At 41.3% G+C, this 26262-nt stretch overlaps 2 protein-coding genes across 3 annotated transcripts in view; one reads left to right on the top strand and one right to left on the bottom strand.

Moving 5' to 3' along the window:
- The window catches only part of FGD6 (FYVE, RhoGEF and PH domain containing 6), a 54904-nt gene that overhangs the window by 8124 nt on the left and 20518 nt on the right, over nt 1–26262 (top strand). For both annotated transcript variants that reach the window (XR_014502457.1, XM_083401032.1), the window contains exons 2-8: nt 4382–6806; nt 15004–15160; nt 17066–17133; nt 17232–17262; nt 20838–20989; nt 22360–22516; nt 24809–24896. Coding sequence is in view for 1 of the 2 variants with exons in the window: in XM_083401032.1 (XP_083257158.1) it covers nt 4382–6806; nt 15004–15160; nt 17066–17133; nt 17232–17262; nt 20838–20989; nt 22360–22516; nt 24809–24896 (3078 nt within the window). In the remaining variant the exon portion in view is untranslated. The remainder of the gene's footprint in view (nt 1–4381; nt 6807–15003; nt 15161–17065; nt 17134–17231; nt 17263–20837; nt 20990–22359; nt 22517–24808; nt 24897–26262) is intronic.
- Nucleotides 141–26000, bottom strand: LOC310658755 (uncharacterized protein). Its single transcript, XM_083401094.1, has 4 exons — nt 24959–26000; nt 24578–24645; nt 16448–16520; nt 141–311 (listed from the first exon to the last, which is right to left on the bottom strand). Exons 1-4 carry the CDS (start codon nt 25083–25085, stop codon nt 253–255), a joined length of 327 nt encoding a protein of 108 aa, XP_083257220.1. The 5' UTR covers nt 25086–26000; the 3' UTR covers nt 141–252.

The following is a 26262-nucleotide window of genomic DNA, read 5'->3' as shown; positions in this document are numbered from 1 at the left end:
TGATCCTTTAAAAATTTCACTATTTATTCAGGTACAGCTGCACCATCCGGATTAAGGAAGTTGTTTGTTCATCTCTTCTGTATTCGTTTTAAAGCTATTCACAATTTTCCTGTTTTCCTTCATCATGGCGTTAAGCTAGTTAAGGGTTTAAATTAATGTTTTCCTTTTGGACTTGGGATGCATTTATGTCAGTTACCACCACAGTTTTAGAAAATATATCTTCCCCAATCCCATGTTTTGAAAGATTGCTTCCTATCTTCCGGGATGTTGTGAGTCATTTCCTTTTGTGTTTATGTTGAACACTCGTGCACCTGAAGGAGGGAAAAAATCACAGGCACTGAGCAAACAGAATAGGGGGGAAAGGTTTGCAGTGTAAGACTGAGAAGGTGGAAATGCTGTATTCACCTTTACACATTGCCTGATGCTTTTTAGATTCAAAATGATAACCTTTATAATGAGGGAATTTAAAAATATATTAGTTTAAGTAAGAAAAAAGTCAGTGATGAGAGGGAAAGGAGACAGAATATCTGTTTGGCATTGCATAACAAAAGAAAAGACATATAGTTGGTCTGAGAAGTGCAGAGGTTCAGGGCATGGCAGAAGGCCATTGAGACAGGCATTCATGAAGTTCCTCTTTGTGTCCACGAAGAGCTGCTCTTATTCAGAAAACTTAGGGACGCTTCTGCATTTGTGAGGAGCGACTGGAAGAGAATCTGAGTATCCTGTTTAAAGGAGTCTGGAGCGCCTTGGTGAGCAGATGGGCTGTGCCTATTAAACCCAGCTGAGTATGATTCATGCTTGACATGTGTGGGAAGTGCACCTCATGATATAAAGAAAGGAAAAGGCAAGTTTCAACCTGAGTTAAATTGAATTGTCTGAGACGGGTTGTTGATTAACGTCTGAGGCTGCTGAAAAATTATGAAGGGGTTTTCTATGAAAAGGTGATGTTCTGTGATATCATAGATGACTATTCCATTTAATTGCTAGAAAACCAAGATGGGGAGATGCTTGGTTGCTGATAGCCACGAAGTGAACCTTTGTTTGAGGATAATGCTTAAGAAATTAATATCTGTCCAGAGTGCTACAAGGAAACAACTTGAGGCTGAAAGCTTTTGGTGTAGGGTTTTTTTTTAGTCTTTGGATTGGAAAAAACATAGTTATTTTAGAATAGGTAGAAGAGATTGTAGGCATTAAGTTTTAAGGACCATAAATTAATAGTTACATTATGATGAACCGATAGTACATTGATATTTGGTGGCCACTGAAGTTCAACACTATACACACAAGTGTAAGTGGATTTTTATACTGAATTGAGAGGATGTTATCTGTATGAGCACAATGCGTAATTATCTTAGTGAGAGGGCTTCGCTTTTATGTACAGCCATAAAGGGAAAGACACAGTTAGGATTTGAATCCGTAGTCTAGTGAGCTCATGTGCCATCACTTGGTTCGGGTTGAAGGAAGGAACTACAGGGCAACAAGTCCAGGAAGTTCCTGGGTGTAGAAGTTTCTGAGCTGAGCTTCCTCTTCTGCCCTGAGCATTGAGAAACATGTTCTTGCAAGCTACACACATCTTCATATTGATCCTTGTCTGCTTCTGTTCCCACCCACCACCTCAAAGCTGTTCAGGAGCAGGGACAGAGAAATGGGGGTGCGGTGGAGGTGGACCACCCTGGGTGTCTTCACTGAGGAGGGGTGACATTTGGCACGCCACCTGCCTGCAACTCCCAAGCCTACCCCGAATGTTGTGGGAAGGGGGAGAGCTGCGCTGTTTTGTCTGTGGCATTCCCCCCTTCTCCCTTCGTTTTGACAGCTCGGGGGAGGCTTGGGAGTCACGGGCGGGTGGCGTGCCGAATGTCCGTCATCAGCAGCTCGCTCTGCACCCAGTTGCAGGGCGTGTGCACTGCTCCATGCACCCGAGTGGCTATACCGTGCTTGGGAGGGCAACCTCCACACCCCTCGGGAGTGCGCCTGCCCTGTGCAGCTCAGGCATATGCTCCTCCGCTGTTCAGGAACGGGGTCTGAAAATCTGTAGGATAATTGGAAAGTTGTCTGAAGAAGGACATAGGTTTATAGTGTCTTTTATATGAATTGTTTTCCAGACTGCCGTAGGCTGTGCAATTTATGTAGCTGTTTTATGACTGTAAAATAGTAGGACTGGAAGATGAATGTTCTTTCAAGAGATGGATGAGGGATCACCATGTCTGTACTTGTTTGCCCTGTACATTACGGAAATCACCGAGCATGAAGTTGGCAAGTTAGCTGAAAGAGTCTGCTGATGTTAAAAATACATTCAGGGTGGTGATTGGTGATAAGCTTAAAATTAACAGATGAGTTGTGGATGACTTTGACATGGAGCAGGTGAATAGAAATATTTTAGGGATGCAATTCCATGAACTGCAAAGGAGACATTCGTCATAAAAAGTACTTCACCGTAGAGGTCATAATGAATTTCTCCCATGCCAAAGGAGGAAACTTAGTCACTTCTACAATTAATAGAGAGAAGGTAACTGTTAAAATTTGTGGGATGAAACTGTGGGGGCTGGAGCACTCACAACCTCTTAGAAATGATTGAAAATATATTAAAGTGATTCAAAGTTGGCCTGAGTGTTGCAAGTGGAAGGGTACACACACAGTCTTCCTCTTACAGTGGGTAAAGCTGTAGATTGTTTCCCCCCAAAAGGCATGTAAGAATAGTTTGTAATAAACAGCTGGATTAAATGGTATGGGACTTTTAGTTTATGCAGCGCCTACAGATAAGTTTGTCACAATGAATATGGAGACCGCAAATCCATTAATTAAAGATAAAATATATGGCAGGTTAGTTGCATAGATGTGAAAATAATTCAGATCACTGAAGGTGGATCACATCCAACAAAATCATCTTCGAAGCTCAGACTTAGAGGAAAACATCTACCAGACTATGTTTTGAAGCAATATCATTGTTTGGATGGCATAAATTAAACTTTTAGTAAATCCACCCTTGTGTTTAGTACAAGGGACACTTCATGGCATTGCCTTTCATTGTCTGTGCTTGACCTTTTTATTAAACTCCTCAACAGAAATTACTGAGAATGTTAATTAGAAATGAGCTAAAAGATTTTAGTCTGTTTGTATTTTGTCATCATCTGCTATAAATGAATATTTCATTAATGAAACAGCAGTGCTTGCAGTTGCTGCTGAGAAAATAAGTGGTTGAAGCTTTCTACTTTTGCTTTGGAGACCACCTGCTTTAAGACACCCCTCCCTACTGTCAGAGTATTCAGGTCAGATTCCAATATTTAAAAAACAAACGAACAAACCACAAAACTTTCAAAAATATAATACCTTTCATGGAGAACTTTACATCCATCACATTGCACATTAAGTCCCATCACACACACATGCTGAACGCATGGGCGATGGGTTGGGCACATTACGACTGGATGTAGTTGTGCCAGGGAGTAAGGTTTCCTTGACTCATGGAGTATGGCCGGCATGAGGTCACTTGTGAAACTGTCACTGAATGAGATTTGAACCTGCTTATCCACAGTCCCAACTGGATGTTCTCGTCTGGTGAGCTACACACTATTCAAGTTGCACATGGTAGTTTATGACTGCCTTGTAATTGGCTTGGTCGCCCAGAACTAGCAAAAAAATCTGTTAAGATGCCAGGTAGGAAAATTTAATTTGATTTATTGATTTTCATTAGATTATCTTGACCTTGTCTGGCTGCAGGCTCCTCACTTCCTGCTACATATGATGGCATACTGTCCAGAAGCAGAAAAGGAGGAACCAGATGTGTTGACTAATGATGGCGTCTGGATGTTCTGATAGTTTTTCTTTCATTTAGGATACAGATGACTAATATACTTACATGTAGGATAGCAGATACATTAAAATGTTTATTGGCTAGTAGCTATAGTTTTGTGGAATTTTTGCAAAGTTTACTTAAGCATTTTGTGGAGAAGTGAGTAGAAAGAGGTGCAGTCAAACTACAAAGTGTGATATACAAAGTTTATATCTAATACTTGGTATAAATTATCATTGTTAGCATTGGTTGCCATTCTTTCATGGCTAGTATGGGAAGCATTTAAAGGACATGGTAACCAAAGTCTGCCTTCCCACTGCTATATAATTTGTTGATTATGAACAATCAGATAAATCAAATTCTTCAAGCTGTCTCATGCTCATCTCTTGAACCAGAATGCATATTACAAATTGTGGTCAACGCTTATTTGTTGTTGTTTAGTTATTTAGTCGTGTCCGACTCTTCATGACCCCAAATAGCAGTAGTACAGTTGGCTTTTTAAAGTTTCATTCTATATTTATTTGATCAGTATTGTTAATTAGAATCAATTAGACCAACCTAATATTTCTCTTCTTTCTTCTCCCCTTCTAGAAATTAAGAAGCCACCAGTGGCCCCGAAACCAAAATTTGTGGTGGGACATAAAGTAGTGCCACCTCCTGTGGCACCTAAACCAGATGTTGTCCTTGCAGATGTTTTACAACCCACAAAGAAAGCGAAACCAGCAATAGCACCAAAACCAAAGGTTCTCAATTGTTCGCCTGTTCCTGAGATTAAAACTGTGCCATCACCTTTAAGGAAAAATTCCAAGAGTTTAGAAGAATGCAAAATAGACTCTTCTGAGTACTTGGTTCATTTGAATTACAAAAATGGAGCCCCAAGAGAAAATACTGCTTATATTATATCTGTGTGTTCATGCAGTTTTGAATGTGTGCATAAATTTGGGAATGGGGAGAATACTTGCAAAAATCCAACCATTTTTGAACAGCTGGAAAACTTAGAGAACATTGATAGAGCTGAACAACCATCATCATCTCTGAAATCTAGAACAATACTTGATAGCCATAATGGTAAAAGTATACATAAAAATAGGGTAATTTTAAAGGCTAATTTTTTAGATGAAAAGCTCAAAGATGTCCTAACACAAAGTGTATGCCCCAATAACAGCTGTTTGAAGCAAACACCTTTGAACAAATTTGAAAAAGATAACATGAGTAGTTATAAAAAGGACATTAAAATTGAGTTTACAGACCTGGTTTCGCCATCATCCAGCTTGGAGGAAATGATGGGCAATTCAAGCAACCATGCAGAGATACCTGGTATCAAGTCTGAAATGTCAGGAAATCCTCCTTTGACTGAAAATATCAACAGTTCCTGTTGCTTGCTTAACACAGCACCTTTGGAAAAAGTTGATACTAGTGATTTGCACACAGGCATCTCCACAAAAGGGACTGATGAATCTTTATCTTCATTAAAAGTAGGCTCTGCACCATCCCCTAAATCTGCCCCAGTTCCAAAACCAAGGAAACTACGTGCTGCTCCATGTCTAATCCGGCAAGATGGCATAGATATCTCAGGAGAAGGAACAAAAGAGCTACTTCCTTCAGACTGCAGTTCTTCTGGGCTTTCTGAGCGTGCTGTTAGAAAAACCACAAAAATTAATGTTCTTTTTCAAAGTGTTTCCTATAACAACCGAGAACTTATACATGCACTTGATAAATCAGAGAGTCCTTCATGTGTTGCTGGGAAAATGATTCAGGAGACAGAATCTGCTGAATCTGAAGAAATGATCCAGCAAAATGTCTTGCCTGAGGTTCTGCATGAAAGCCCTCACCTAGTAGGAAATACTGAGCAATCTTTAGACCTTAACTCAGTAAATCCTGCTGACAATATAATGGAACATAACTGCATGTTGGCTGCTAATGACAAAAAACCTGGATTTATAAGGTGTAGTAATCTTTCCATGAGTTTGCCTAAGCAAGTGAAATTATCGTGCAACCAGCATTTGCCTGCCTTTGAAAGCCTTGATGATTTTGCACAAGAGAAGAAACGTAAGGGTGCTGAAGATAAAGATGAAAGTTCACCAAGAGTTGTTCCTAAGAAGCCTCAAAGGCACAGCATCCCTGCAGCCGGACTATTGAAAAAAGCTGCATCAGAGGAACTGATAGAGAAAAGTGCCTACATTACTAGTGAACAGAGAGATTTAGATCCTCCCTTGGAGCGACCTCGTATAAGGCATTTGTCAGCCAAAGAACAAAGTACTTTGCAATCCTGTGATACTCCAAAGTTGTCTTTGGAGAGACCTGTTTGGAAATTACCTCATCCCATTCTTCCATTTTCTGGCAATCCGGAAGCCTTAAAAAACACCAAGAATGCAAAAAACACTCAGCTTGCAAGTGCTGTGACAAAACCTCGAGCCAAATCCTTGTCTTCTGTAGATATGGACAGAATACACCCAAAAGAGCCCCCAAAAGAGCCTCAAAAGAAATATTCACTAAAGAAATTCCTAAATATGAAGTTGTCTGTTTGCTTAATGAAAAGTGACTTCCAGAAATTTTTGACCAAGGGTAGCCAATCGGTGGATAACGACACTGTTACTTTTTCCAGTGATGAAGCGCGTGGCAAAACTCGGAATGCAGCTAGTGCAACAAATGGAAGGAAAACTAAACCCTCAAAGGCACATTCTGCAGAAATGGGCAGCCTATCCTCACAAAAGGGAAAGCAGAGGTCCAGGGGTCAGGATGAATCAACAAATAGCCAGAGATCACAGTCCTTGGATGAACAGAGTTTCCTATCGCAAGGACATGTGAATTCTCTTACTCATGACTACGTACCAGAATATGAAAATGTGAGCCATTATGAAGAAATCCCAGAGTATGAAAATTTACCTTTTGTGCCAACTGATAAAAATCCACCTTTTGAGTGGCACAATTCTAGCAGTGCTGAAGACCACGATGCTGATGTGTATGAGGTACAAGAACTGTATGATGCAACAAGGAGTTGTTCAGAGTTTAGCAGGTAGGATACTGGAGTTGGGAGCAAATCATTTACATTTTGGTGTCCATCTACACAAGCGGTTGGTTAAACTCTTTCTGCAGACTTTCACAATGCAATCCTGTGTGTGTCCTAGTATATTCCATCTGACACACTCCTGATTGTATCCTCAAGGACTGGGAAGTCATATTTAATGAATCACGTTGGCCATATCGCTCCATATTTTTGCATCCCTACATGATCAGCAGAGATGTTGAATAACTTGTCATTTTGGAAAGTGTTATTTCTTAAACCTCAACACATCCCTAGTTAGACACTTAATGTTGATTTAATGCTGACTTCTTGAGACTGTGACCAAATACAGTGGTGCCCCGCAAGACGAATGCCTCGCAAGACGGAAAACCCGCTAGACGAAAGGGTTTTCCGTTTTGGAGGTGCTTCACAAAACGAATTTGCTATGGGCTTGCTTCGCAAGACGAAAATGTCTTGCGATTCCAGGGGTTTTTCCCCCTCCCCCCCTTTTCCCCAAGCCCCTAAGCCGCTTAACAGCTGTTAGCTAAGCCGCTTGACAGCTGATGGCTAAGCCGCCTAACAGCTGATCTAAGCCGCTTATCAGCTGATCTAAGCCGCTAATAGCCTTTTAGCAGCTAATCCGCTAATCCCTTAAGCCTTTAATAGCCGCTAATAGCGCTAATCCGCTAATGGGCTTGCTTTGCAAGACGAAAAAAACCGCAAGACGAAGAGACTCGCGGAACGGATTCTTTTCGTCTTGCGAGGCACCACTGTAATGTCTGTAACCTAATTCTTCATTATAGCCCAGTTTTGCTATCTTTTAATTCTCCCTAATCATTCTCATTATTTCCCCCATGCAATTATTAGGCGTGACTGGGAAGACAAAGCCTGTCTTTTATGCATAAATGGATAATGCATAAATGGATAAATGATTCTCCAAGGAAATGGATTATGCATAAATGATTCTCCAAGGAAATTGCCATCTCTTACTGCAACAGTGTTCTTTAAGTTTTTAGCTGATTCAGGTGGAAAGGCAGACATGGTTCCTTACATTAATTCCCCACATAGTAATGTTGTTCATCCCTGCCCTCTTACCTGCTGTGCAGAGGAGGCCTCCAGGTGCTTTTTCTCCTGTTGCAGCTGGATATGTACACCTGGTGTATGTGTGCACAGGCATGTCCATGGAAGAGTTAGACATAAATTGACTACAGGGAACCTTTTTAAAGCTATACAATATATGTCTTAAATTGTTTGTACCATATACAGCTCAGGGACTGTTAGGCATATACATGAAGCTTTGAGTAATTTCCACAGGATACTTTTACCAATTCATGCATTTCTCAAAGAGGAAAGAAGATCTGCACCCCAGTGCCCAGATTGCCCCACCATAATGTGCATGTAAAGAATAAGCACCCTGTTTTAAAATAGCACCATAAACTTTAGCAAACAGAGTAAAACTTTTTATTAGAAGTAAAGAGTAGCTGAAGTATTCTTAAAATGTACAGTGTGAATAAACCTTTCGTAGGTTCTAGGACAGGGGTCAGCAAACTTTTTCCGTAGGGGGCCGGTCCACTGTCCCTCAGACCTTGTGGGGGGCCAGACTATATTTTATATCTCTTCTCCAAAACACCAGATGAGCCCTGATGGCTGCTTACCTGTGCCTTGTGAGTGGCAGGGGCTGGCGGCGGCAGCAGTGGAGGGATGATGAGCAGCGCTAAAGGGCTGGCTCCGGAGAGGGGCTGCTTAAAATGGCGCTTAGCCAACCGTGGCTCAACCACGCACAGCCCCCTTCCTCCTCTAGGCAGGGCGGGGAGAAGCCAGGAGGAGGGAGGGAGGAGGCACTGCCACGGTGTGTATGTGTGTGGGGGGGGGGGGAATGGCACAGCCTGAATGACCAGAATCCCCACGCCGATCCACACGCCGATTCCCGGAGTGTCCACGGGCTGAATCCAGAAGGCAATTGGGCTGAATCCGAACCCCGGGCCTTAGTTTGCTGACTCATGTCCTAGGATATTCATTTGAACCCTGTCACATTTGATATTGGGCCACAAAAATTTAATATCAGTCAACAGCTTTCACCAGTAATTTGCTGTGCAAATAACACAAAAAATAACAAAAATATTACCACTACCCCTTTTATTTTAATAATTAGTAGTAACATTCTTCTTAAACCATAAATTAGTTTGCTTTTTAAGCAGAACATACTTTTATATAATTCTGTTCCAATGGCAGCTTCCCTCCTGGATTGAGTAGCAGCTTAGTGAGAGGAGGATTGCCAAACACCCCCCCCCCCCGAAGAAAACATGATCTTCCTGTAAGAGCAATGTCCTACGACACGATCACAGAAGACACTTGTAACTTAAAAGAGAAGCGGAAAGTCTAACAAAATCAGAATGGATGAAAGGCCTCTTTGTACGACTGGACAACAGCCTTTTCCTGTATGTTATTTTCAGCAACAGCTAGCTCAGGAAATACAAATTAGTATTAGGTTCCGCCTGCCCCTCCCCCTTTATGGTGACATTCTAATCCCTGTTTTAGAACCCCTGATTCTTGTTATTGTTTATAGTAAATCAGATTGTAGAAAAGGATTTCCTATGCATCTTGGATAAGGAAAGGATTCCACCCCCTTCAATACTGAAAGCCATGGGAGGTCGTGGAAATTTAACAGCAAGAGTAAATGGGTTCAAATGTTTTTGTGTGTTTGGTATTGTACTAAGGTAGTATTACCAGGCTGTCAAAAACTGGTGCAAGCCAGGAGCTTTCTAGATGAGCAGATAATCATATGGCAAAACTGTTTCAAGCTGCAAGTGATGAACTGCAGCAATGACTGTTTCACTTTATTAAAAACCAAATCACAGAATTCCATGCACATGGAAAACAAGAGCTCTGACAAGAGTTAGCCTGGTCTTCTCCTTAACATGCTAGTTTTATGTTTGTATAATTGGAGGTAGGGTTATTCTTATTATTAGTGCCATTTGTCTAAATACCCTCTCTATGGAATTGAGGACCATTGTTAACTATGTTGGAGCCATGGTCCAGGTGTTTAACTAAACCGAACCCTTCATCATTGCGGCTCAGTAATTTTGAAGATTAAGTTCCCAGGGAGATCAGAATGAGTTACAGCTGTATACTTAACTAGTAGGGATGGGTGCCAAGTAAGGTGCACATCAAGGCAGGAATAGCATGACATTAGTAGCACATAAAAAGACCCAAAGCAATGCCAAGATGCTGAAAGCTGACAAAAGCCCTGTGGTGTTCAGACCTGTTTCCCTTATTGCTTTTACAGCTTCCACTAATGTGAACAATATGGTAACTTAGGAATTATTTAGACATGTCTGCACATGAGCTCTTACTTTATTCTCTGTCCGCATAGAAATGTGGAGTGCTGATACTTATGCTTTGTTTGATAAGAAGCTATATTAGGGGAGGGGGTTGCTCTGATATTTTTTATGCTGTGCACAGCCAATAGATTCTGTATAGCACTTCCATATTGTTTTTCTGGCTATTTGGATAGCTACATGGGGATCAGAAAATATGCTAGCAGGAAATATAGGTCCATCATCATTCATACTGTGAATGTTGTCATATAACTATTGCATAGACAAATGTTGTTAAGAAGCTGGTGTTAAGATGAACTTGGATTAGATTATATGCACAACACATCAAACACACCTCAAACCATAGTTTAAGATCCTAGTTAGTAAACTGGCATTAAACCACACTTAGCTAGTTCCCAGTTATGTCTGAAAGACCTAACTAGGATTGAGGTGCTAGCCTGGGGTCCTTTGAGAGGCAGGGTGGGGTATGAATTTAATAAATAAATATATTCTAAAGGGAGGAAAGGAGATAGTGGTCCCTGTGCTTATTCTCAGATGCTAAACTAAATTATGGTTTAGCTTGTTAGTGAATGTAAATCTGAACTGGCCCAATATGTACCTGAACGTTTTGCAGCTTTCCTGTAGCAACTATCAATAATATTTATAAGTGGACACATTTTTATTCACAACCTGCAGCATGACACCTAATTAACAGGCCACATTTGTATTTTGTTTCTTCTCTCCTTAAAGGAGGGGTGGGGTAAAATTATGATGGCTTCACTTACAGTGGGTTGGGTTTGGATTCAATTGAGGATCAAAAGCCACCAGGAGATCCTTTGTTGTTATAATAAACTTTTATAGAAGATTGAGTAGCACAGCCCAAGCTATTTTGAGAAGCCAGGTGAGATATGAAAGGTACACACTCTGGAACAGTTGATGTTGCGATGTTGGAGCATGCTGGGTGCAACTTGTCAACTGCACACATCCTCTGCTGATCAAGACTGCATTTTGTTTCATTAATGGGGCACCTTTTTCAGTTAAGTGACCACTAGGGTTGACTGTGCAGCCATGAAGATTTATTTATAGGAGTCAGGTGTGCCTTTCTTTAATACTGTTAAGTGTACAAGTGTTGTTTTTTTTCTCTTGCTAAACTGTCTTAATATGTTTAGGAAGTCTTCATTTGTATTATGTGAACTTGACTATTCTTGCAATAATTTATGTGGACTTGCATGCATCTGAAGGTGGCACAAGGTAAAATTGTGTGTAATTGATAAGCTTTGACACACTTAAGAGAGTATCCAATTAAATGAGACTTCCAATGAGTATTTACTGTATACTGATAAACTAGCTGCTGGTTATGCTGTTAAGTTGAAAATAAGTATCAACTCCCCAGAACTGAAGCATCAGATTTGATATTACTGTGTGCAGATGTTGCTATTTCTTCTTGAAATGAAAGCTGATATATAAATAACAACAACAACATTATTTGTACCATAAAATAGTTTGTACACACATTCCCAACCATCCTTCCATCCAAGCAAGCAACATTTGCGTGTCGAGGTCCCCGGGGCCACCCCAATAACTCACACATCACACAGAAATTTTTGTTTAAGATTTTTGGCCCGAGCCCCCTTGACAGAGTGGACAAGCAATAGTTAGCTCCCAATTCCTTTAACGGAATCCCTTGCAGCAGCAGCATTAGAGGGGCAGGCACAGCCAATCCATGCCCCTCAACCAACCAAACCATAAACCAATGCCTAACCACGAACCTTACAAGTTGTGACGATTTGCTACGCAGTAGACAAAAACCAGGGGACGCGGGTGGCGCTGTGGGTAAAAGCCTCAGCGCCTAGGGCTTGCCGATCGAAAGGTTGGTGGTTCGAATCCCCGTGGCGGGGTGCGCTCCTGTCGTTTGGTCCCAGCGCCTGCCAACCTAGCAGTTCGAAAGCACCTCCGGGTGCAAGTAGATAAATAGGGACCGCTTACCAGCGGGAAGGTAAACGGCGTTCCATGTGCTGCGCTGGCTCGCCAGATGCAGCTTGTCACGCTGGCCACGTGACCCGGAAGTGTCTCCGGACATCGCTGGCCCTCGGCCTCTTAAGTGAGATGGGCGCACAACCCTAGAGTCTGTCAAGACTGGCCCGTACGGGCAGGGGTACCTTTACCTTTTTAGGCAAAAACCAAATGGCCCCAGCCAATCAGCCAGATGGACAAAATTCCTACCAGGCCCCCGCTCCAAAGCAGACGACCCCATGACAGGCATAGCAAGGTCAAAGCGAACAACCCTATTCTAGGGAGGGAGGGACGGCCAATCTGATGCATGGGCGAAAAGAGGAAGCCCTAGCCTCGTGCAAGGAGTTTTAGTATTTCTGGCTGTCAGTCAATAAATGGCAACATTAACTTCTTCCCAACAACAAGGGAAGCCTCAATCGCATCAGTGGCCAACGATCAATTAGCCCGCCCTCCAACTTTGGAGTGTCCTGGAGGCCCCCACCGCAACACGTGCTCTCCATGAAGTAGAACACGCTTTATCACAGTTCAGGGACACATTCCAGGCAGGTAAAAACACTCAAGAGGGGTGCAAAGTAGAACCAGTACCCTGAGAAGAAGTGCTGTGCTGGGGGAGGGTGTAGTGTATGCCTTGGGGGCCAGAAAGAGAAGTCACCTTTGGTCCCAGGCCTGAGGTTCTCCTCTGGACTACTGTGACAAATATGCCCACTGTTAATCCCAGTAATCCTGCATCTTTAATCATTGTAAAAAGAAATCTTAAGATTTTGGGTTTAGTGAGATAAATATGCAAAATGTCTGGTATCAGTCTCATTTTCTGATGAAATTATGCTGAGAGTTGTGGTTGGAAATATTTTATTCAACATAAATGTATTTTCCCTGGTTTGCTTTTTTGTTACCTGCTCTGAACTTAAAGTTCATAAGGCAGCACCTAGTGCAATATTCTTGCATTGTGATTGAGCTGATACTTTTTCAAGAAGTGCAAATTATTTAAGTTCAGTGAAAGAGACTCTTGCTGTGGTGTGTTGGTGTTTGAGAGGCAGCTGGCTCACATGATACAACAGGGCATTCTTACTCAAAGACTAGTGCAGTGATTTAATGGTGACTTGTTTCACATGACTGCTAATGCAGAAGTTTCTCTTCCCAAAATAGCTTATATGCGGTAATCCTTGACACGGAAAACGTGGGAGATTAATATTTCAAAGGAAGTGGGTACATTTTACATTTTGTAAACTTATTCAGAGATGTTGTGTAAATTTGAAAAACTGGTATGAGGTCAGGGGTTCAAATAAAAAAGGAGTATTGGACAGATGTTTAAAAGAGATTCTATTGAATTAATAAGAAATCTAAGGGGAGAAGATAAACATGGTTTCAGGTGTATTCAGTTGCTTTTAGGATTGCTGCACCTCTGTCACTTGCAATGTTGTGGACAGATGTAAGCCATAAGTTTTTCTGCTAGGCCTTTGTTCTCGGGTAAGACTAAGGTGTCGGGTCCTCTCCCTGGACAAGGCCCTGAGTACCTTCTCACAGTGGCCAGGGCTGTGCTGCTTCACACGTCATCCTGTCTTTATCAGATCCTCCAGTAGTTTGTCATGAGATCCAGGTTTCAGAACTTGGTTGCTCCTAGAATTGGGAATAACCTTTCCTAGAGGTCAGAATGGGCCTTAGCACTAGATGAGAGTCGGGGGGGGGGGTCCCTTCCAACTCTGATTCAAGTTTCTGCCTGGCTGAAATGTGTCCTTGAACTAATAATAATACCTACCCCTGAACTTTGTCTTTTCTTTCATAGTTCACTTATAGCAGACTTGCTGTACAATGCATAAGACTAGCAAAACAGTGTGTCCTGAAACTATTGGCACGCTTGAGCTACTTTATACCACTTCATTCTTTGCCAATTATTTCTAGGCCAATTGATTTGGAAGGCAAAAGTAGTTTGAAAGAACTATGCTCCCTGCTCCTCCAAAATATTCAATAAATGTCTTACGAAGCAACATACTTTTTTAAAAATCATTTGATTATACGCTAGCATTAGAGGAACAAGCACCTTCATGATGTCAGAGTTGCCTTCCTCTCTGAGTTGCTATAAGAAGGTGGGTGTATCTAATGAAAAGTGACAGCATCTTGGGTCCTAGCTGTGTGGAGTCTCCAGGTGTCACTTAAACAAAATTATTGTGGCAGCTGTCAGAAAGCATTTTTGTTTGCAGACTTGAGCTGACTTCTATAATAACTAGTGTGTATATAAATATATAATATACATCATCAGTGGAATCCTATACATGCCTGCTCAGATTGCCCTAGGAAGAGGGATTGGTTGCTAAGCCACAATTTCTAAATTGTAGCTCGGTTACGGGGAATAGGGGTATCCTAATAACTCTCAACACTCTTAAACTATGGCTCCCATAATTCCTTGGAGGAAGGCATGACTGTATAAAGTGGTATCATATGTGTAGTGTGAATTGGGCCACAGTCTTCTAGCACCATTGTACACTATGTTCTAAAAATATGTCCTTGAATCCATAAGAAACTAAATGAAGGAGGACAACTTTCATGGTTGTGTCACAGAAAAACCCCGAAACCATGCATATAGAGAGATCCTGCGCTTGGTCCCAAACATTGACAAAGATATATTTTTGCATCTGTCTGGAAAATTTTAAAGGCATCCACCAAGATGTTTAGTTTGTAATGCTATTGGAAGGCAATTATAGTAACCGTGAAACAGTCTTAGTAGCAGATCTTAAGTGGATTGCTCTCTCATTTCTTTGGGATATGTTAAAGAATTTAGGATTGTATTAGCAATGAAGTAGCCTTATTTAATGAACAGTGACTATGCCTCAGCCAAAGCATTATAATACAGTGTTTTATATTGTAAAACAATTGTTTCATAGGTCCTCAGTAGAAGTACTTGATGGCTCTGATTTGGTGTTGGAAGATGAACATTCAGATGATGAGATGCTACAGAGAGATATTGATAGCTCTGATGATGATGATGACACAAATTCAGACTCTAGCAAAGGAGAGCCTGATACACAGGAAAATAAGCAGGTAGATATTGTGACTTGGAGCTTAGCTAACTTTCTAAATGGAGAGAATTTGGATCCTCTGTGAACTACTACTGGCGAATAGGAGCAGAGCAACATTTTTCACCATTCTCCCCTTTCTCAGTCACTGCCTCACAACCAGTGCTCCAACCCTCCAGAGTAGATTTTGAGGCATGGCGATCAAGGGAAAAACACTGGTGGGAGTGGCCTGTTAGAACTTCTACCAGTGGCACATTAATTAGGATCAAAGCAAATGTGTTCCTCTGGCATTCTAATGTTAATTTACTTCCTCCATTTCTGTACCACCTCTTAGTATAAATACAGGCAATTTGTTACTCATGTAACAGCGCAGAAAATGCACCATTTTCAGCACCAAAAGAGGGTGAGGCACAATGGGGAATCCCCACTTGCACACATTCTGGGGATGTGAGCAGCGGCCAGGAACAGAACTCTCGCGTAAGTGGTGGTTCCCCTGTATCCTCAGCTCAGAACAATAAGAAAAGTACAGTAGGAAGCAAACAATAATAACATTATAATAATGAAAGTTAAAGGGACGCGGGTGGCGCTGTGGGTAAAAGCCTCAGCGCCTAGGGCTTGCCAATCGAAAGGTCGGTGGTTCGAATCCCCGCAGTGGGGTGCGCTCCCGTTGTTTGGTCCCAGCGCCTGCCAACCTAGCAGTTCGAAAGCACCCCTAAGTGCAAGTAGATAAATAGGGACCGCTTACTAGTGGGAAGGTAAACGGCGTTTCCGTGTGCGGCTCTGGCTCGCCAGAGCAGCGATGTCACGCTGGCCACGTGACCCGGAAGTGTCTCCGGACAGCGCTGGCCCCCGGCCTCTTGAGTGAGATGGGCGCACAACCCTAGAGTCTGTCAAGACTGGCCCGTATGGGCAGGGGTACCTTTACCTTTACTTTAATGAAAGTTAAAACATTGAATGGAATTGGTAGGAGTAAAATCATCACAGTATTGACTGGGCAAAATAACACTTTTCCATTAGAAGGATGCTTTGTTTTTTGTCTCCAACCATCCCTGGGCCCAGTCCAACTCAGCCTCCAAAGTTTACTCAAATTACTGCACTTGCCTGTTGCTATTAGGAATGCCCATTGCCAGAACTTTGTGAGGCACAGATATAGTTAAAAATCCAATGATGTGCATGGAACATCCCTGGAAAGTCATACTGGACAATTCCATCTTCATTGGAAAGCTTCTTGTGTTTCACAGGACATGTATTAGTATACATGGAACTTAAGACTTAATTGGCAAAGATCATCTTCTTTCTCAAGCGTGCCTACTAAACATTGAATCTTGCAGTTGAGGATCAAATTTCCTTCCTTCCTTCCTTGACGGTTGCAAAACATTGTGCAGCTGCAGAGAAAATTAAAAGCATGTATAAATTGTTAGCCAAACAAATATATATTTCTTGGCCTTGACAAGCTCTGATTAAAAAATAACTGTTTGAAAGTGAAGACAATCAACTTTTTTAAAACCAGAGGCTGCGTGTTCTCATTATTAGACCATAATTGGAGAACTCTCAGTTTCCAGTTACGCTCAGTAACATCATCCTGACTCCAATTTCTTTCAACAGATAAGAGGTGCCATTTTTAAGACAGACTCCTAAGTAGGTAGTAGTGGAGGCAACTAGCAATTAACTGAACATTAACATTTTTTATGGCACCTAAACATGAATTCACTTGTATCCTGAATACTTGAAGTGGAGATGAGTGTCACACCCCATAGTCAAATTGGACTGGACTTAACTGTCCAGGGTTCCTTTACCTTTTTTTACCTGAATACAGAGTACAGAGAAATAGGCCAATAAAGCTGTAGCAGAAAGAAACTAAGATTTAGGGCTGTTGCATTGTTCTGAAAATAGCATGTCTGCATTCTACAAAGTTTAATTTTATTTGCAGATTAAAGCAGCTGGGAAGAAAACAAAAGTTTATCATATTGCTAAAGAAATAATGAGCTCAGAGAAAGTGTAAGTATTGGTGTAAAATTTAATAATTTATGCATGGAAGTATGTATGTTTTTCCTTTGCGGTTGAGATAATATTTACTGTTCTTGTTTTTGTATTAGGTTTGTAGATGTTCTGAAGCTTTTGCACATTGTAAGTATTTATTTCACTTCATAAGCATGTTTGCTTCAAAGTTAATTATTTATGAAGTTCTTTTCAGAAAATGTATTCAACTGAGTTTCTTAAATGTGCATTCTTTTTTTTAAAAAATAGCCTAATGAAACAGCAATTAAATATCGACTCCAAAGTCCTGGAATGCTTCCTAATGAATAGAAGGAATAGAATGTTTGAGGTGCATAAATTTTTGAAGTGCTGCAGAAAGTTTGAATGTTACAAACATGCTTAGAACGTGTACTAGAATATTTCTAGGCCTGCAGATGGAAAGGTGGAAGGTCTAGCTGTCAGAAATCCTGGTGCATTCCCAGTTTGGTCAGAAATGCAGTAGAGCAGGAGGAGGGTGCTCTTTTGTGATTTGTTTTTGCTTCTGACCTCCGAATGATCTTGTTTGTGTGCGCACAGGTGAACTTTTGCACACTAAAGAATATCTTAACACAGGTTTAATTTGCTTATGGTAGCTTTTGAGTTGCCAAGTAGTCCTTTGTGCTGGGAAAGAAAATAGCATACTCTTACCAGCTCTGTGAACCCTGCCATGAGGCTTCATGACACAATTCATGTAACTGAGGGGGACAAGGGCAGACTCACCCTTTTAATGCCAAGCTCGGATTTATTGCTTCCTGTTGCCATACGCCAGTGAAACAGGTTGTCACAGCCCTAACTTGCTGTCATTTTACCTGCATCGCCTTCTCTTAGAATGTGTAGGCTTGGTTGTGTATACATTGAAGAACATCCAAACTGAAGGAAATACTGAAAAGTAATACTTGTAGGGTGTGTTAATACTTAGCTAGGCATTAAAGGAATAGAGTTTTTTCTACAGATTGTTTTCAAGTATTACAAGACATATGTGAGCCTGACTTACTAGGCAGCCAGGTTTGAACCTGACGGTTCAGGTTTTGCTGATTCTTGGGCAATCAAAGTTCAGAGGCTGAGGACTGCTTGCTAGGTTAGGGCTTTTTAAATTTCGCAGTGAGTCTTCCATTAAGTAAAATAGAGCTGTTTGAAAATCTCCAGATGGAAAGCAAGGATCCCCACAGTCAGTTTTTTCTTCTTAATTTTAGGAGTAATTGGGGATTGTGGAGTCTGGTGCAGCTTTTTTAATTGTCAGTGGGAGCAAAGTATAGTTTGGTGAATCAGATGTAAATGAAAGCAACTGATTAAAGCAGTGTTCAAAATGGGAGGAAGGAGCATAGGTGCGTATGGATCTTTCATGTCAGTTGAGACATTGACTTCACCAGGATTTTTCTTTGGTAAATGTACTGGGCTTATAACCTCACAGTCCCAGTTAACACTTTGCAAATCACTTTCTGCTAGCTCTTCTAGTTGGCCAGTAGTTGGGAAGTGTGACAAAAGAACTTTAAGGTTATAGGATGTGTGTATATATATATGGATTACATGACATCAGGCATAATGAAATGCACTTTATATATAGTAGTAAGTTTTTTTAATTTAAAAAAAGATGAAAGGCAGTATTCGATTACACCACTGCTCCAACATTTCTTGCAAGATGATGCAGAAGTTGTTGGGGTATTTTGCTTTAAAGTGGCAGTATATGAAACTGTACCTTACTAGTCTGTAATTCAAGACTGCAGCACCTGTAACCCATTAAAATTTAATAGAGTAATTGAGCCTTTCCTGGGACTCACCTAGGAGCCACATAGGCATGTTAGAATCTGCATATGCATGTTAGAACCTGAAGTGGCTAGGCAGTGGCTTCCGAAGATGGACAGATGTACTTTTTATATTAAAGAATGAAGAGGGAAACGTCTTCAGTGCAAAGTGTTGCACTGCTAGAAGCCTGTAACGAATTTTGCTTGGTTACTTTGTAAGCAGCTGCTTGTAAAAGCTGAGAAGAATTCAGTGTGTGGCTTTCCTCAGCAAGGCAAGGCAATGGTGGGGTAATCTGTATCTGTTGATTTGCTGCCTGTCTTGCAGCTCTAAAAGGCACCAGACCTCTCTGTTAAGAAAGAAAGGCAGTAAGCTGCAGTATGCACTTCAGAAATGTGGTGAATAATTTTCTCGTCTCTGGTACAGCACAAACAATTGAAATTTCTGCCTTGCCTGCTCCTATTACAATATAGTTTTACTCCATCCTTTTGTGGGAGAAAGATCGCATTATGTGCCGCACTAGGCTCAAGAGTTTTGGATCACTGGACCTGCAGTTGCTCAGGCAGAACGCTTTGCTTTTCCACATAGCGTGAAGCATACATCTGTTCTTGTTTTCTTTTGTGGGCGGAATGTATCAGATCAATAGGGAGAAGGAATAATTAGTTGCAAGTCTTAAGCCAAAAAGAGCTAGACCTCACAATTATTAGCCTTTGACTGTCCTAGATTCATGAATAAATGCATTCAAGATTGGGTCGCAACATAGGTCTGGCTTGTGCAAGTTAAGAGTACACACATTCCCAGCATATTTTTCCTCTTATGTTTTTAAAAGTTGCTTAAAGTTCTCTAGAGCTCCTGTGTTCCATCTGGGTTCGATTAGCTATAGTAATTCCTCAACTTATTTCTCTGTGTGAAGGTAGTGTTTGAAGGTCACCCCCGGGATGTAAAAAGGCTAGTTAAGTTTTGTGTCGCCAGTTGGCTTACAACATACAAAAACACAGCATTTCCATATGAATGAGGCCATCTGTTTCCACTGAAACCTTGTGCAGCTGAGTCTCCAATACCAAACCGTACCTCTGTTCCTTTCTGCTTCAAGTCCTCTAATCTTAATAGGGGTTGTAAGGAAAGGAAAGTGCTGACCAGTGTTCACCCACCCCCACACACGTTGCAAAACAGCTGTGCGTGCATTTACATAATTGCTTTGCCTTGTTTAGATTTGTACATTTCTCCTTATTGCACTGTTTACATAAAGTATTGCTTGGCTGGCAAAGATGAGCTGAACCCACTCAGTGGGTGGGTTAAGTGTGTAAGGAGATGGGGTGTTTGATCTTCCCCTTACCCCACAAAATAAAAGACAGAGAAATTCAGAAAAGAGCACGTTTTTGAGTATTTGGCTCCATATGCAGCCACTTCGAACTGTAATGTCTTCCGCTTCCCATAAAGTGTCCTGGGAGCTATAATTTAAGGAGTTAAGAGTTGTTAGGAGACACCCATTCCCCTCAGACAGACACAATTGCCAGTGACTTAACAATCCATTCCACTTCCTGGGGAACTCTGGGAATTGTAGCTATTTGAGGACAATAAGGGTCTCCTAAGAACTTTCAGCACCTTTGACAAAATACAGTCAAACAGCTTTCCATTCTATTAGATCAGAAAGAGAAATGGATTGTGGCTAGGTATGGTATTTTCCAGGCAAATTTTCTCCAGAAGTTGTACCTATTTTCTTCAGTAAGCTTAAGCATAGGATCAGCTGTGCCTGAACTTCCCTTCTTTTCCAAAGCACAGAAGTGAGAGTGTCTGACCTTGGACTGCATATCTGGTCCTGGGGAATGTGGCCAAAAAGGCCTTCTGCATGTATACTGTACAAGGGAAATAGTGTGACCTATATTAGTTGCTTGGAGACCAGATTTTCAGAGGCTCTTTGTGTGCCTGTGTTTGTACTCTAACAGGATTTCCGGGATTCAGTAGCACATGCTTCCAGGCAACTTGGAAAGCCAGTCATTGAAGACAGGATCCTGAATCAAATCCTGTACTACCTACCTCAACTGTATGAGCTTAATCGGGACCTCTTGAGAGAACTTGAAGAGCGGCTGTCCCACTGGTAACTACATATTCAGAGCATAGATTCCTGTTTACTTATTGGTTAGAATATTGGGATATTCAGGCTTCTAGTATTGTGTGCTGTTTTTAGACCACAAAGTTGAATTACGAGTATATGATGTTGCAATGCAGCTATTTTTGAACTGAGATTTTCCTTGAATGTGTGTGTGTGTGTGTGTGTTTATGTACTCACATATATTAGTAGTTTGCAGCTAGATTGGCTATTGGGGGTCAAAGGTACTAAGTTCCTTTCCCTCTTCATCTTTACTTTCTATGACCAAATCACTCCTAACTAAATGAGCCTTTTTAAAATGTTTTTTGACCCTGCTTGGCTGTGTTTGCTATTTTTGCCATAGGCTATTTGGGTGATTGGGGCTGAGCCAGGTCAGGACTATGACATGGGAGGAGGAAGGCTTTAACTATTTGTTCCACCATACTCCCAATCAAGCCTCCTGCTGCCATTTGGCTGCTAATTGCAGTGGGAAGATAGCAGCCATTGGTACCAATGGGTGCTTTCCTCCCCCTTTGAATAGCAGGCATCCCCCCACATCTGGATCAGGGCTGTGGCAGAAAGGGTTAAAGCTCCACCTACCCCAAATGTCTATATGTGAAAACTCTCAGCCAGTGTGGTGTAGTGGTTAAGAGCAGTAGATTCGTAATCTGGGGAACTGGGTTCTCGTCTCCGCTCCTCCACATGCAGCTGCTGGCTGACCTTGGGCTAGTCACACTTCTCTGAAGTCTCTCAGCCCCACTCACCTCACAGAGTGTTTGTTGTGGGGGAGGAAGGGAAAGGAGAATGTTAGCCGCTTTGAGACTCCTTCGGGTAGTGATAAGGCAGGATATCAAAATCAAACTCTTCTTCTCTCAAGGCCAAGCAACATTAATAGCATCGTGTTTGGTTAGGGCCTGAGTTCCACTAGGCAGCGTAGCAAGGATGGAAAAGGAGACGGAAGAAAATCTGAATTTTTGTCATACCTTTTGTCCTTATGAAGCCAAGTCAGATAAATCTTGACTAGGCTTACAAGGGCCCCTCTTTTTACCTTGAAGGGTATATATGAAGAAGTGAGGCTTGTCCAATGGCCAGGTTTAGCTCAAAGGCTACTAGCTGCCCCCTTCTGATTTAGATGCCCGTTTCAATAGCAGTCCTCTGGAACATGTTGTTAAATTGCAAACACTTTCATTCTTAACACATAAAAGGGACTGAGCAGAGGGTCGCAGAGGAGGCCTGGGGGTGGGCACTGTTTTCCCAGGATGGATGTTGAGGTCCTTGTGTAGAAGAAATAGAAAGAGGGAGAAATATGCTTGCCCCCCCCCCCCCCGCCATGCATTCTTCAGGTTTAAGTTCTAATTGTCCATGGTGTTAAATTCTAGGATTGACCACCAGCGAATTGCTGATATATTTTTGAAAAAAGGACCATACCTAAAGATGTATTCAACGTACATCAAAGAATTTGATAGGAATGTAGCTCTCCTAGATGAGCAATGCAAGAAGAACCCTGGGTTTGCTGCTGTGGTTCGAGACTTTGAGGTAATGGAGCCTTTTATCAATGGCGTCAGATGATACATTCCATCTTTTGACTTTAGTTTTCTCTAAGGCCTGGTTTGTACAATGCCAGAATACAAAATGCACGCACATGTCTCTTGTCAGATTTTTTTCACTTTTGGTCCCTTTTTAAAATGCATGTGAGCAGAGATTCTACACATCCCCCATAGTAGCTTGGATCTTTTTTAAAGGATCAAGAAGCAAGCAATAAGAATAACATCTGGTAAGCAACACATGTACATCGTATTTGTGCATAATATGTAACTGGAAATAAGTAAACATTCTCTTTACGATTACTGTATAACCAAAGTTCTGCAAGGGGAGTACAGCAGAGCAAACGCCTGGAAATTTAAAACACCCAAGTCAGAATTCTCACTGAAACATTCATTCTTAAAAGCACTGATTCTTCAAAGATACAATATCATGAAGAGTGTCTTGGGATCAAAAGATTTTGTTTGCCATATTGTAGTTTACAAACTGTATCTAGTTCTGTTGACAGATTTATAAAACCTATACATTTAATGAATTTGCAAAACCTGATATGGAAAGCAACAATCGAAACTAATATATATATTTTATTTTACGAAGTTTGGTGACCGTGGGCTTACAGCTAGCAAGGAGGTTTGCATCAGATGCAATTTGGCAGCAGCATTCTTTGCCTGTTCTTTCATCCAGTGAAATGTATAACTGAGGTTAAGAAAATAAATGTAAACAAGAAAGGAAGTAATATTTCCTCTATTAGTGAGGCTCTCATCAGCCCTGTACAAGTCCACAATAAATGACTTTTTCAGGCAATTTGAACTGAATGGAATGTTAGAAGCCGGTCAAGCCTCTTGGCTGAGTTTCTTTCCATTTGAGATTCAGTCTTCTGCCAAAATGCAAATCCAAAGCATCGTGCTGCCATGTTTCCTTAATTATTGCTTGTTGAGTCTATACCATATGTTGATCTGAGGCACCATGCGTTCATCTAAATTTGTCCTCAGATTTGTTAAGTCAGAAAATCCTTATTTTCTATCACACTTTGCAGCTGCCTGTCTGCTTTTATGTGGCACTAAAGTAGACACAATTATACTTTGCTCATATGGGGGTGTGGAGGAAATTATCAGAATGGTGAAGCTGTTGGTGTCACAGCATGCTGATATGTTGGCTAAATTTTACATCTATATAAATGTGAGCCAGCCTAAAGTCTTCTATAGGTTGCTTGTAGGGTGAGCATTTGGGGCTTTTTAGTTTAGAGAAAAGGCAAATAAAAGGGGGCATGATAGAAGTGTGTAAAAGTATGCATGGTATTGAGAAACTGAGTAGAGAAACATTTTTCTCCCTCATAATCAGGGCCCCAGAGTAAGATCTTTGCACTTAAAAGATTTTGGTGCCCCCATATAGATCTAATTCAAAATATTGTTTAATTTAATGGCTAATTCAGCCCTGCTCTTAATACTAGAACTCGGGGACATCTAGTGAAACTTAAATGCCGGAAGATTCAGTACAGACAAAAGGAAATACTTACGTTGCCCCTTCCAACTCTACAATTCTATGATTCTGTGATTCACAAACACATCATTAAACCATGGAATTAACTCCCATAAGAGGCAGTGATGTCCACCAATTAGATGGCTTTAAAAGAGGATTAGACAAATTCCTGGAGGATAGGGCTACCAGTGGCTACCAGATAACTATACAGTGGTGCCCCGCAAGACGAATGCCTCGCAAGATGGAAAACCCGCTAGACGAAAGGGTTTTCTGTTTTGGAGGTGCCTCGCAGGACGAATTTGCTATGGGCTTGCTTCGCAAGACGAAAATGTCTTGCGATTCCTGGGGTTTCCCCCCCGCTCCCTACCCCCTTTTTCTAAGGCACTAAGCTGCTAATAACCTTTTAGCAGCTAATCCGCTAATCCCTTAAGCCTTTAATAGCTGCTAATAGCCGCTAAACCGCTAATAGCGCTAATCCGCTAATCCGCTAATGGGCTTGCTTTGCAACACGAAGAAACCGCTAGACGAAGAGACTCACGGAACGGATTCTTTTCATCTTGCGAGGCACCACTGTACCTCCACTACATGCTTCTGAATACCAGTTGCCAGACTAGATGAGCCACTGGCTTCATCAAAACTTCTTTCTGCAAAGGCAAAACCACAATTGAATAACAGCCCATTTTTTAAAAAAAGAAAAAAACCAATACAGCTTGCAGACAGTAGCAAGAGTAAACTATTTGGTCTGGTTCAGGCAAGTTGTTTTAAAAGAATGTTAAGTTTCAAAATCCTGGGTGTTTTCTTTTTCAGATGAGCTCCCGCTGTGCTAACTTGGCACTGAAGCACTATTTGCTCAAGCCAGTTCAGAGGATTCCCCAGTACAGGCTGCTTTTGACAGGTAAGAGCTAAAAGTCAATGCTCTACAGGTAGCCAACCTCAACTCACTAAGGATATTTTTACCTGAATTAAGATGCACGGAAAAATTATTCTGCCGAGAAATTCTTCTGCAGTGGATGAAAATGCAAAAGAAGAGCACAGCTGATTCTTTTTCGTCTTCTGCTGAATAAATGTTGATGGTGATAAGCATCAGGGCTATGATGTTATGCTATGTTTCCACAGCTGTTCATTCTGTTTCTGCTGTTCAGGGGAGAACAGTATTGATTTCAAAAGGGAAAGGGAAGCTCTGAAAACTAATATAATATAAATATTTTTCTTATACCAAGTGTTGATCCATGCATATTCTCTTATTTTGGTCATGTTGTTATAGTTTTAGCTATAGTTAAAAAAACAAATCCATACTCTACTACTCCTTTGTAAAATTGGCTTTACTTTTTTTTCTATTGCCATAAAGCAATATAAAAGCATTTATGAGGACATATTCCCTATAGAGCATGGTAGGACTTCTGTGTAAACATGCATATAATGCCACTGTAACAGAATCCCTGCTCTTTGATGTTGAGAGTAGTCTAAGGATACCGCATAGTCCCACCTTCTCACCTTGGCTCCCTTCTGCTGTTTCCTTACCAGTGTGTGGGAACTTCAGCCGTTTATGGACCTCTAATATGTCTCACTGGTCATGCCCTGAACATATAATCCCTTTACTATGAATCTACACAAGAAGTTGCTTTGAAGTTTCCTGAATTGATGGTCACTACACGCCACCATACACATTAGCGTTGCCACAAACCCAGAAGTGGCATGAAAAGGGTCAAAAATGGCCCTAAAAGAGCAGAAAAATGGCAAACATGTTCAAAAACAGAGTGTAGCAGAAATATCAGTTTTATTGCTAAAGATGCAGAGAACATGATTTATGCTGAGTTAGTGAATTCCACATTATTCAGACTTCCTCACTCTATTTTATTTTTCTTATGTAGTGTAAGTGCTTTGGCAAGTCAGGAGCTGTAAATGTTGGGTTTGACATTATTGCTCTTGGGCTTTGAGAAAGGCTGTAGAACAAAATGAAGAAGAAAATAATTTCACAAACCTGTCTTCTGCGGGTCTTCTGAGCATCATTTCTATTACATAGCTCCTCAGCTGAATCCTCAAATACAGTGGTGCCCCGCAAGACGAATGCCTCGCAAGACGGAAAACCCGCAAGATGAAAGGGTTTTCCGTTTGCAGAGGCGCTTCGCAAGACGAATTTCCCTATGGGCTTGCTTCACAAGACGAAAATTGACGAAAATTTTTGAGGTTTTTTTCCGCTCCAAAACCCCTTTTTCTGAAGCGCTAAGCTGCTAAAAGCATTTTAGCAGCTAAACCGCTAA

This window comes from Podarcis tiliguerta, assembly GCF_965153285.1.
Source record: "Podarcis tiliguerta genome assembly, chromosome: 10".
Taxonomy (NCBI): Eukaryota; Metazoa; Chordata; class Lepidosauria; order Squamata; family Lacertidae; genus Podarcis; species Podarcis tiliguerta.
The sequence above is the reverse complement of the archived record's forward strand: the minus strand, read 5'-3'. Positions and strand labels throughout refer to the sequence as shown.

What these genes read in the sequence shown, in the direction of transcription:
- LOC310658755 (XM_083401094.1), bottom strand. Translation starts at nt 25,085, where the DNA reads ATGCTTATCACCATCAACATTTATTCAGCAGAAGACGAAAAAGAATCA. An exon ending in TTCCGTGCATCTTAATTCAG is followed by an intron (nt 24,646 to 24,958) that starts GTAAAAATATCC and finishes TTGCCTTTGCAG; the next exon opens with AAAGAAGTTTTGATGAAGCC. An exon ending in TTCAGAAGCATGTAGTGGAG is followed by an intron (nt 16,521 to 24,577) that starts GTACAGTGGTGC and finishes TTTTCTCTGCAG; the next exon opens with CTGCACAATGTTTTGCAACC.